The 12,772-nt window shown below is 35.5% G+C and overlaps 1 protein-coding gene across 1 annotated transcript in view; it reads left to right on the top strand.

Moving 5' to 3' along the window:
* NUDX19 (nudix hydrolase homolog 19) overlaps window positions 1-12,772 on the top strand; it is a 134,044-nt gene that overhangs the window by 48,557 nt on the left and 72,715 nt on the right. The window contains exon 4 of the mRNA XM_089799885.1: window positions 10,145-10,244. Within this exon, the coding sequence (XP_089656011.1) occupies window positions 10,145-10,244 (100 nt within the window). The remainder of the gene's footprint in view (window positions 1-10,144; window positions 10,245-12,772) is intronic.

Raw genomic sequence — 12,772 nt, 5'->3', positions numbered from 1 at the left:
CATGATACTAAGATTTTATTTGCTATGGAGAGTCTTATGATTTCATGCATTGAAGAGATGGATGAAATATCCCAACCCATCACATCTATGAAATATCCATTCTTGTTTGGTTTATTGATGAATTCGGATCTATAAATTTATGGTTGCATAACTCAGCATTCCTCCTCTATCTGTACAACATCCATCCCCCACATCATGAAGTGCATCTTCCGTATTGCAAGACTTGGACAACTCCATAACTGTACTGCTGCTATCATACTGTACGGTTTGTCTTCTCCCCACATTGTACGACCGTTGCACCTCCATCCCGGACGACCATAGTGGCATTCCACCGTACAACCACCACACTATTGTACGACCTCCAAGGAAGAACCAAATAGCCTTTAGGCATCCACTATATGGTCACTTACACTAGCGTATGACCTTCAAGAGAACCACGTACCACCTTCAGGCCTACACTGTACGGCCTTACACTCTACCGTACAACCATCAAGATAATATTGTATCAAGATAATATTGTACTACTTGAAGCACTGACCACCCGAAGCACTAAGGGATTGTACTTGGAGCACACAACCAGACTACTTGAAACACATGACAAGACTACCTAAAGCATACTACGAGACTTCATAAGGAAACTCTAGAATGGAACATTATAGTGGTATTAGAGCTGGTGATCTTGCCAGCCTGCTAGGATGATTGAGAGATTTTGGCACTTGGATCACACTATGGCCTCGAATAGCGATGGAGAGTGGTGGTTGAAAGCACTACAAAGGATTGGCAAAGAGCTCAGTGATGGTGTTGATCTTCCATTAGATATAGTGGAAGTTTGTTTGGGTTAGGTGAACCAATTACCTTCAAGATTTATACAGAGAATCCTCTCACCGATTAAGGAGGCCTTAAGTCAACCCAGGCTTTTCAGACACCATGACAAGGATAAAAGATTGGCAATTGCAACATGTCTTAGTGAGGTCTTGAGAATTTCGGCTCCTAAAGCACCGTATGATGATAACACCATGATAGAGATATTGCAATTGATAGTTGACAGCTTTCAAAGTCTCAATGACTTCAGTAGTGACCCTTTTGGTAGGAGATTTACAATAATGGAGAATTGTGCAAATGTCAAAGTAAGTAACCTTCTCGTAGATCTTTAATTGCAAAATTCGGTCCATGATAGGTTTCATCACTTCTTGGTCACCATCAAGGAAGATCATGATACTAAGATTTCAGTTGCTATGGAAAGTCTTATGATTTCGTGCACTGAAGAGATGGATGAAATATCCCAACCCATCACATCTATGTAATGGGCTGTTCGTAATCTAGAATGTATTCCCTCTATAGCAACATATAGATTGGTCGGTAATGTTTTCAAGCATTGTGAAGAAAAACTAATATCTCATTTGCACAAGTGGGAGAAAATGGATGACAACGATAAGGGTGATGCTTTACATGAGGAGAATGAAGGCATGATAACTGGGCTGCTCTAGGAGGATTTGCTAAATCTTTCTACTACACCAACATGGGGAGAACAAAAAATGAAGAAGTTTCTTGCATGGATCTTGTGAAGACATGGACGGATCAAGTTGTGCCCATCACCGAAGTTGTGCTCGAGGTTGTGTTTGTCACGGAGGTTGTGTTTGTTGTCGAGGTTGTATGTCTGTCACTGAAGCAATGTCCATCATCGTGGTCTTGCTCGTTGTTGACGTTGTGTGTCCCTCGCTATCATCGTGTCTGTCACTATTGTGCTCGTCATCGACGCTGAGTTTGTGTCCATCACCATCATGTCTGTGACAAATGTCGAGTCTGTGTTTGTTGTCAAGTTTGTGTCCGTCATCGTTGTATTCATTGCCGTTGTGTCTGTAACTGTCGTGTTCATCACTGTTATGTCCGTCATTGACATCGAGTTCGTATCGGACACTGTTGTGTCTGCCATCGACACCGAGTCTGTATCTGTCATCGAGTTCGTGTCTGTCACCGTCGTGTTCGTTACCATTGTTTCTATCACCATTGTGTCCATCACCGTCATGTCCGTCACCGACACCGAGTTCGTATCCATCACCGTCATGTCAGTCATCGACGTTGAGCCCATGTCCGTCACCGTCGTGTTCGTCATCATTGTGTTTGCCACTGTTGTGTTCGTCACCGTCGTGTTCATCACCATCATGTCTATCACTGTTGTATCTGTCACCATTGTGTCCATCACCATCATGTCCGTCACTGACACTGAGTTCGTGTCCAACACCGTCATGTCCGTCATCGACACCAAGTCTGTGTCTCTCGCCGAGTTTGTGTCCGTCACCATCATGTCCATCACGGACGTCGAGTTTGTATCCATCATCGACCCCGAGTCTATGTCCATTGTCGAGTTCGTATCTGTCACTGTCGTGTTCGTCACCGACGTCGAGTCCGTATCCATCACCATAGTTGTGTCCGTCGACAACGTCATGGCTGTTTCCATAATCATTGTGTGTCTGTCATTGTGGCTGCATTCGGTTGCAATAGCTACGTTTGTCGCCATCAAGACATTGCTCGTTGTCGAGGCTCTATCCATCATCGAGGCTTCAATCGGGATTCTGTGTGCCATTGAGGTTTTATTTGTAGCGAAAATTTTATTTGTCGCCGAGGTACTTTTTATTGAGGTTTTTTCTACCAAGGTTCCCTTTACTGAGGTACTCTTTGCTGAGGCTCTCATCATCACGACACCCTTCACTGAAGCTCTTGTTGCCGAGTTACTCACAGTCGAGGCTCCCTTCGTTGACATTCCCACCACTGAAGCTCTTTTTGTCAAGGTTTCATCCGTCAGGAATATAATAGTGATTGATGTGGTTGTGTCAGTGGCTAAGTTTGTGCCAGCATCAGTTTCTGTCTGCATGACCATACCCAAAGAGATTTTTGAACATAATGACATGAAAGATTTCATCAATTTGTATCATTGGGATCCTGTTGAAAGCTACGACAATGTTTATATTAGAGTGGCACAATGGATGCTTAATGGCAGTGAGGTGCAAGGGAGGTTTGATGAAAATTCACTCATTTTGCCTGCGTGTTTGGTTTGGGATCCTGGTGACTCAGGATACGATAATATTCATATCAGAGTGGCGCAACGAAAGTTTGATAGCAATGTGGTGCTGTGGAGGATTGATGTCATTTCACTTGTCTTGCCTGCGCATTTGATTTGGGACCCTAGAGCTGTTGGTGTTTCATCAGATGACGGATTGCTTGAGGGCAAGCAATCTTTGGGCAGCGAGAATTTGTCATGTCCCCAAATTTTAATGTAATTTTTAAATTAAATTAATTAATTAACTGGTTCCAGAATTTAAATAATATAAGGACCTTTAATTAGTTACTTTAATTAATTAATGTGGGGCCCAAGTTAATATTTGTATTTGTGATTCTAATTGATTTAATATATCTCGGACCTATTTTTATTTTAGTTTCTGTTGGTAAGTGTTGCCATCGACTATCTTTGTACACCCTAAGAAAGGTTTTCCCCGATAGGTATTTAAGCACGACTTGTAGGTAGTCGTAGATAGGCATTCTGATTATTTATTTTGTACTGCAAATTCTCGTTGGGATTTTCTATTGTTCGCCATTTCGGAAGTGAAAGATCTTCCCTACTTGGCTTGTTCGGTTTCGGTGGGATTCAACCCTCACCCTATTCCATTGCATGTAATACTTCGCTCGGATCTGGCAAATTAGAGTGCCATCTTATTTCAAATATTAATTGAAAGATATTCATGTTCAATCTCCATTCTTGTTTGGTTTATTGATGAATTCGGATCTATAAATTTATGGTTGCATAACTCAGCATTCCTCTATCCGTGCACCATCCATCCCCCACATCACGAAGTGCATCTTTTGTATTGCAACCGTATGTCTTGGACAACTCCTTAACTGTACTGCTGCTATCATACCGTACGGCTTGTCTTCTCCCCACACCCTACGATCATTGCACCTCCATCTCGTATGGCCATAGTGGCATTCCACTATACGACCACCACACTACCGTACGACCTCCAAGGAAGAACCGTATAGGTTCTAGGCATCCACCGTATGGTCACTTACACTACCGTACGACCTTCAAGAGAACTACATACCACCTTCAGGTCTACATCGTACAACCATACACTCTATCGTACGACCATCAAGATAATATTGTACTACTTGAAGCACTAGCCACCTGAAGCACTAAGGGAGAACTACCTGAAGCACTAACCTGAAGCATTGGCCACCCGAAGCACTGGCTCGAAGCACTGACCTGAAGCACTGAGGGATATTACTTGGAGCACACAACCAGACTACCTGAAGCACATGAAAAGACTACCTAAAGCACACTACAAGACTTAATAAGGAAACTCTAGAATGGAACATTACATTGACCTATTATAATAATAATTGTCAATTAGGGATGTCGAGTTATGGGATCATTAAACATATCAAATTTGGAACTATAATAAATTGAATTAATTTAATTTAAATTTTTAGGTGAAATTCCATTTCCTCATTTAATATTAAGATCATTCTTAGATGGTAGATTTACTGTGCGAAGTTCGTGTGAAGCAGATTACATGCAATGTCAGTCAAGGCCTAACTCTAGTATTGGGATAATCTGCCATATGCCCGAAATTACTTCGTATTTACCTTCCACAAGCTCCCTATCTTAAAATACCTTAATACACAATTAGAGATGGACTCCCATGCTTTATAATTTAGAAATACAAAAAATAAATATTCTTAATCTATTATTATTATTATTTTATTTTCATTTTATACATTCAGAAACATACATACCCCCTACTCTTGAAGTCTATTTACTCCATCCATTTTTGACTCGTTCATAAAAATATTCCAATTCTCTATATTTATATTTTACATGTATTTATATACTTATTAATATACCCTATAACATTATTTTTCATATAATATCTATGATACAATGCCCTCCAATCTTATATTATCACTGTTTATAAAGTACATTATCAATACCATATTTATATTGTATTATCCCTTTTATCTCTTTCTTTATAAATATTTGGTATATGTCTTGGTACTTGTTTTAATGTCGAAAATGAAATTCCACTTTTTCATTATTTCATATTTTTGTTGTTTTATTTTTTATTGATTTTTTTCCTTCCTTAATCGTTACCTATATATTATGCTTTTCTTAAGGAGGATATGCCTTGACTTTTACTATGGGCAAATACTTCTATTTAAATTTCCTTTCCAATATGATTTTGTCCCTTCATACTCCACGTCATCCCCTTTTTTGACTATTGGGTTCAGTCCCCATGCATGTTCTCTCCTTTTAACATATTTGTTTTTGAATATGTATTGTTGGTCCCTATTTCTCCGTGTATGATCAATGCCCTATCTTCCAAGTGTTAATGGGTTCATATTTGGAATTCCTGATTCGTTTTCTTGTCAAGTTATACTTATTTTTACAACTTATCCCTCCATTATCATTTCCCTAATTTATCCTTATATCTCTCGCAATGTCTTATGTTGGGTGTAGCTTATATATATTTTCTGTCAGCCCATGTAAAGGTCGCGACTCATGGGTCTTCTAACTATTGACATGTCACAATTATTTAAATGGTTATTAATATGCATTGATGGTTTAGGAATTGGCTTATATTATTAAGGATGAATGATCATACCATATTAGAAATTTATTTATTTATATTAGGCTAATCTTCTAATTAATATTTTCTAAATATAATTTGATTATATAAATTATCTTTAATTATTCAATTTTTTATGTATCTAAATCAATTAGTTATTCCATTAATATATTCTTTTGATCCATTGTAATATAGGGATGTTGATTATGATTTGATATTAGATTTCCATATTGGAGGGGATATTACAGAAGTGGAGGCCTTAGCGACATTCATTTGCAAGAACAATCCCTACCATTATTTGATTATGAAATCTATCCTCCGAAGGATTACATCAACGAACTTCAAGATTAGATCTTTGGGATCCTACTGGCTACGAATGCGACAATGCTTATGTCAGAGTGATGCAATAGAAGTTTGTCGATAGTGTGACACATCAAAGATTTGATGCCAATTCGCTCATTTTGCCTGCGTGATTGGTTTGGGACCTTGGAGCTGATAGACTTTAGTTCAATTATAGATTGCTTGAGGGCAAGAAATCTTTGGGTGGAGATGATTTGTGATTTTCCCAATTTTAATGTAATAATTTAATTAATTAATTGGTCCTTGAAATAAAATAAAATAATAAAGGGTCTTAATTAATTAATAAATTATGGGACCCAAATTAATAAAGTGACAAAAAAAATATTGTCAGCCTGTACTTATAGATTTCTAGATGCTTCCTTGAGGCCTTTATAAGGAGATGGCTGGACATTTTAGTCATCTTGGATTGGATTTGATTCTTCTTTGTGTTTTTGGAAGCTGAAGAATGATGGGTCCTTGTGCACTATTTTGGAGGTGGAAGATCCTCCCTATTTTGCTTGTTGCAGTTTTGGTGGTTCGACACCACCCTATTCTGCCATTGGAAATATCATTTAGTTAGTTCATTTGTTCACCAAGTCCATATGCTGATTGTCGTCATCTGGAAACTGTTTGTACTTGCTCAGATCTGGCAAATTGGAGCACCATTTATGTTTGCAAATATCATTGTTTTTGGAATATATATACATCTGCAAATATCATTGTTTGTGTGACAATGTATGCTTTGTTCTTGTATTCGATATCTTTGTGATTAATAACAACTGCATTATCATACTGAAGGAATTTGGATGGCTCATTCCCCACCAAACTATTCCATCCATACCCCTCTCGGTAACCACATACGACCTCTGCATAGTCGGTACGGACACGATTTCTTGTTCACTTTATGACATCTTTTGCCAATTGTATGACTTCAGTCCATCACCATACTCTATTGTTTAGACACCAGTAAACCTCTCCATTGTACGACATTTACCTCCACCTTTGTACACCATCTCACTGTCAGCAAGATTTCTCTTTCCCTCAGCCAATTTTGTCATGCATCTCTCCCCTACCACAGCGCACATCAGCTTTTATCTCCTCCTGTACACACAATCTTTGTCGTACGATCTTTTTCCATCGTACTCCTCTCTGTACGCGCATGGGAACATTACATATAGGGAAAAAATTAGCCTTGCTAGAGGAATTTGGGTTCCTCCAAGGCTAGCGGATTCTGCCATACCTAGAGGAATAATTTCTTGCACTTGGGTTTTAACTTTTCCTCTTGGATTCTCCATGTAGTCATTGTTTTCCATTCATATGCAGTTTTAAGGAATTTAGTTGAGTTTGATCACGCTTCATGCAGGGCAGAAATGGAGGTAAGGAGAGGAATTTTGAATCTTTTCACTTCAAACTTTCAAATATACACTCTCCTCATTAGAGCTTGCCAATGCCTTGATATCCCTTACAATTTTGAAGTTCCTTATTCACCATTTCATGAAGTTTGGGGGCTGCATCTATTTGTTTGCCATCCTTAGGTCAAGGCAAAAACAAAGGTGCTTAGAGGAATTAAGGTTCCCCAAGGGTAGGCAGATTCTGCATTGCCTTGAGGAACTTCCTCTTTCACCTTGAATCATCTCTGGCCTTCAAAAAATCTCCAAACTATTGGCTCCTTTTCCTTAGTGATTTCTCCTCAATCAAGCCTTATTTGCCTTCAATAGCCCTCAAAATAGTGGTAGAATTTAGGGGGTGGAGAGGAATTTTGGTTCCCGCATACTTCAAACATTCCAAATTTGCCCAATCACTTGGATTCTACCACAAACTAGCAACACTCTTGTCACCATGGGGAGAAATGAGTTTGTCCAACCTTATGATGTTTTCCTTTTTCTCATTCTTGAGGGTGGAAATTTGGGTACAAAGAGGAATTTTGAAATGCCTGACCATTTAATATTTTAGGATTTTGAGTTCACATTACACTTATATTACATGTAATATAATATGTATTGTTAAACAAAATGCCTGAACATTTACGTAATTGGAGGATTTTAGGCGATTTGCATTATAATTTAATGTAATTTAACATGAAATGACCTGAATTCAGGATTTTGGGATTTTAATAACACCTTGCACAATTTATTACATGTAAAGGCCCTTGAATACCTTGACTTTAGTGCATTTTGGCTTTTTTTCGCATGATTTACACATTACATTACAAGTAAAAGGATGTGTAATAAAGCTTTTAAAACTCTAACTTATAAATAATAAAAATGAAAACTTAAACAAAAGCTTACCATAACAATTGAAAATAAAAGCAACGAAAGCAAAAATTTAAAGCTTAGATGACAAAACAAAATCTAAAAGTGAAATCATTTGCAAAAAAGAACTATTAACATTTATAAAACAAACTTATAGTATATAACCAAGCTTTTTGTCAAAAACTTCATGGGGTTGATCGTTAATTTCACCAAAATGAAATTGATGAGAACAATATGCAAGTTTTTGGATTTATGGGTTTTTTCAGAGCACACTATATGTGCATTACATGCCACATGGGATCAGAACACACTATATGTGCATTATATACCACTTGGGTTTCTGAATTCATGGAATAAAATGATGAAGCACTCAAGTCATTTGTTTATATAAATTCTGGGACCGTTAACAATAAAAATGACATTCTAGGAATGCACAATTTTATTGTAATGTCCCCACTTGGGATGCACTTTTTATTGAATTCTTATTATTGAATTAATGTGAACTATTTAAGTAAATAATTTTGATATTTCGTCATTGAAATATCTTAAAAAAAATATTCCTCAAATATATCAATTCTTTCCTTCTTATTTTTAAACTTCTCTTGTTAAATATCCCTTAATTCACATTATTTCACATTGCTTCCCACTATTATCTTCTCTTATTAAAATTAAATTAATTATCAATTCAAATTCTCCTCTATGTCTCTTTCTATAATAATAATAATATCATCTAAATCTATAATATTATATTGTTGAAATAGTAGCAAGATTACCTTTTACTAATCTCCATTTATATATTTTTAAGTTTCTCTTGCTCCTTTTTACTTTTCCTATGTTTCTATTTGCTGCACTTATTTAAAATATTATGAAGTATTTATTGCTGCTCCCTTTTAATCCCTCTTATACTTTTTATCTCTCTTATTGCTGCTCTTAGTAAATTAATTTCAGCCTTAATATTTTTTTGGGAGGCTTCCTTTTAATGGTTGCAACTTACCTTGAGTTGACTTTAGAGTTTTTATTAGCCATTTTTATGGGCAAGCTTCTCTCTTTATCTCTTGATTTTCATGTGGCTCTTATTCTACCTTTTCTCCTTATTTGGTGATATACATTACATGTGGGTGACTAATATTAATTTTCCCGTCTCACATTTGTAAATAATAATCGTAAATATTCATTTCCTTTTCTTTTTAAAAATATCTTTTTGGTGTCTTTGTATGATTGTTTATACATTTATTTATGTCTCATATTTCTTTAAAGGGCGTGAATGTATTCTTTCCCATTTTTGTGCCTATTCATATGTATATGTTTATTTATTATAATATTATATTAAGGTATAAGTTAGGTAAGATTTATAGTTATGAATTTATAAAGTGATGCTTATTCATTTAATTATTTAATATCTATTTATTGATTTAACTTTTTAATTGAGATAGATAAATTATTTATTATTCAATAATCAATTAGCTATTTTATTTTCCAATTAATCACATAATTATTTCAAATGAATATATTAATCATTGTGATTAAATATTAAGTTTCATATGTGAGGGGATATTACATTTATCTAAACTGCTGAATATTCAGATGGTAGGATTCGAGAATAAATGACATATGAAAATTCTGAATTATTTATCAAATTTCATTTGAGGAAAGTTATTCTAAGATTTCATTACAATTTTTTGATGAAACTGATCTGAATATTGACCAGTAGTTCTTAATTACTTCACCTATTCTCTCAAAATTCTCAGTATTATTTGATTTTGTTCGTGTTGCACATAATATGTGAATCATGTTTCATGTTATTTGCATGTGAATGGCTGTTCATATTCATATCATCGAGAGTGATTTCCCTGCTCCATGTTGTACTTTAGAGCAGTTTTTCTGATGGTTTTTGCAGTTGAAATTAACAGTGAAACATTGATCTCTTTCCAGCCGGGGGAAAGCTTGGAAGAAGCCGTGAGGAGAGAAACGTGGGAAGAGGTCGGTATTGAAGTGGGGGAAGTTGTATATCATAGTTCTCAGCCATGGCCAGGTAGCAACGTGTTTGTATTGCCTTCTCAAATTTATTTTCATGTTTTGATTACACTTTCTTGACTGATAAAACTTTCAACTAAAAAGGAATAGAGGTTTCCAAATAAATAATGAATAGCATTTTATTAAAATCCTGCTGGATTAAGATTAGGCAATTGATATTCACTTTTAAGTTTTATCTACTGTAAAGCAAATATAAGTTGTGTAGGAAGATTAGAGAACAAACACACAGGTTACTACATATATCAATTTACACAGGTATATGAAGTTTTTTCAATAAGTGAACTATAATTTGATGCCTTGCAGTTTCTTGATTAAGTGTTTGTTTATGAACATGATTATAGAATACAAAATATACCTGTGTTCCCCAGGTAAGTGTCTCTAGTTTTTCTTCCGTTTCAGATATCTCAAACAGTTTGAGGATGGGAGAATGGGGACAGGACATGCTCACCCCGTTCTTGCATCCTCTGTCCTGGAATGTCAGAGAAAGACTGAAATATATGAAATTATAGGCGATCTATGACTTTCCACTATGTCAACTATAGGTTGGTCATGCAATGCAAGGACATTTCACTTCTAAAATGAGATGATTCCTTGCAAGATTATTATTTGAGCTCCAAATTAACAAGCAAGAAAACAGATCATGTCTTTTATTCTTCATGAGTGAGGCTTAGTCTGCACATTTTAGCACGCTATTCTTGCATTTTCTCATCTTGATGTTGGATCACAGAGTGTGATCCGAAATGTTGATGTTAAAAATTATATACACAATTGAATCCAGAAACAGATCATGTAAAGCAAGAAAAAGTCAGAAAATTTTAGATTATTGCAGATGACAATTCCATTTCCAGTATGTAATGATAAATCCTTGTAATCTCTACAGGTGAACACTTTTTTGTTCATTTATCTAGATTCCACTATGTTGATGTTTTAGCTCGGCAACAATATACAAGTAAAGCCAACACATTGGAGTCCTGTTTAAAAAGAAGGAACTGTAGAATGACCCATAACAGAGTCAGTCCTTGAAAATAATTCAAGGTTAATGTTTTTTTATGTTTAACAACGATGACCTTTGAGAAACATAAATAATTTTTTTTGTCAATTAAAACTGTTAAATAGTGATAGCAGAGGAGGATGTGTTATACAGAAGAACTTGTAAGGATTTCCAAAAGAGTTGATGCATGTTTGCACAATGTAATTAAAATATGAAATTCCTTATAATGTGCTCCTTTAATGGCAAAGATGTATGGATAAATCTTGTTTGAAGCTGCAAAGTGCTCTAATGGATATGATTCTTAGATCTTGTACTTCATTGAATTGTATTGGTGAAATATCCCCACACTAATTTTTTTTAACTTTCGCAAATATTTGATGAAACATAGAAGTATGAAGTGGAAAAAATTGGGAAAATCATGAATTGTCAAAATTGCCTTTTTTTTTTTCTTGTAGAAAGTATGATTTTTCCCTATAATTCTGCTGATTGTCAATTTTGACTGGTACCTTCTGATTTGTGTCCTTTTTTCTAATGTAATTGCTATTTGTTAGGGTTTCTACTCACGATTTCCTGTAGAATTTTCTACGTCATGTTCAGCAGACATTTCCAACAATTTCCATTGAGATTTCTTTTTAAAATTGAGTTGGGTTTTTAAAATTTTCGTTCTAGTGTGCCATCAATCATCAGAAGTGGGATGGTGGGGAACCGATACAACATTGAATTGAAGTGAATGGGTTATTAGAATAATAATGTAATGTTTGTAATGTTCATCTTTAGTAGGTTTAGTTTTATTACCAAGTTTCATTTTTTGTATTAAGTTAATGGTTGTTTTGTTTAGAAACATCGTCTTGTATTTTTTTAATTAAGAAGACTTCATCTCCATTTTTTAATATCGAAATATCAAACTATCAAGCTATATAACATGGTACCAGAGTAGGTCAATGGGTTCTTTAAGATTTGGTGAAAACTCGTGGCCTCTTGTTTTTTGGTGAATGCTTAAACAAAACTCGTGGAGATCATTTTTAAGTATCAAAAGTTTTGTAAGCATTTTTAGGGCAATTGTTCCTCTAGGAAAATCACAGGTTTTTTTGCCATTTTGAAGCTTTCTATGCCCATGGCTGCATTTTTCTCCTACAGGCCCTAAACAACATTTTGTTTTGTTTCTCGAGGGTTTTTGTAGCTAGGTTTGCCAATTTTCTCCTCAAAATTGTGGTTTCAATTTCATCTTGATGTCTTTGGCTACAAGGAGTGGTACTTTTGTTTCCCAACATCAAGTTGGATAGTTTGTTTATCTTGGTCATGCACATAAGTTTTGCAGATTCAGGGAGGATTTCAACAATAGGTTCATGTTGTAGTCTTCCGAAAAGAATAGGGGCAGTCTTCTATGGCTTTTCTGCAGTTAGTACAATGACCATTAAGGGTATTAGAATAATAATGTAATGTTTCTAATGGTTGTCTTTAGCAGGGTTAGTTTTATTATTCAGTTAACAATTGTTTCCTTGATAAACATCATCTTGTACTTTTTTATCTAAGGA

Source organism: Cupressus sempervirens, chromosome 9 (genome assembly GCF_028749045.1).
Source record: "Cupressus sempervirens isolate cs-2001-9-10 chromosome 9, ASM2874904v1, whole genome shotgun sequence".
Lineage (NCBI taxonomy): Eukaryota > Viridiplantae > Streptophyta > Pinopsida > Cupressales > Cupressaceae > Cupressus > Cupressus sempervirens.
Note: the sequence above shows the minus strand (reverse complement) of the source record. Positions and strands in the feature narration are given on the sequence as shown.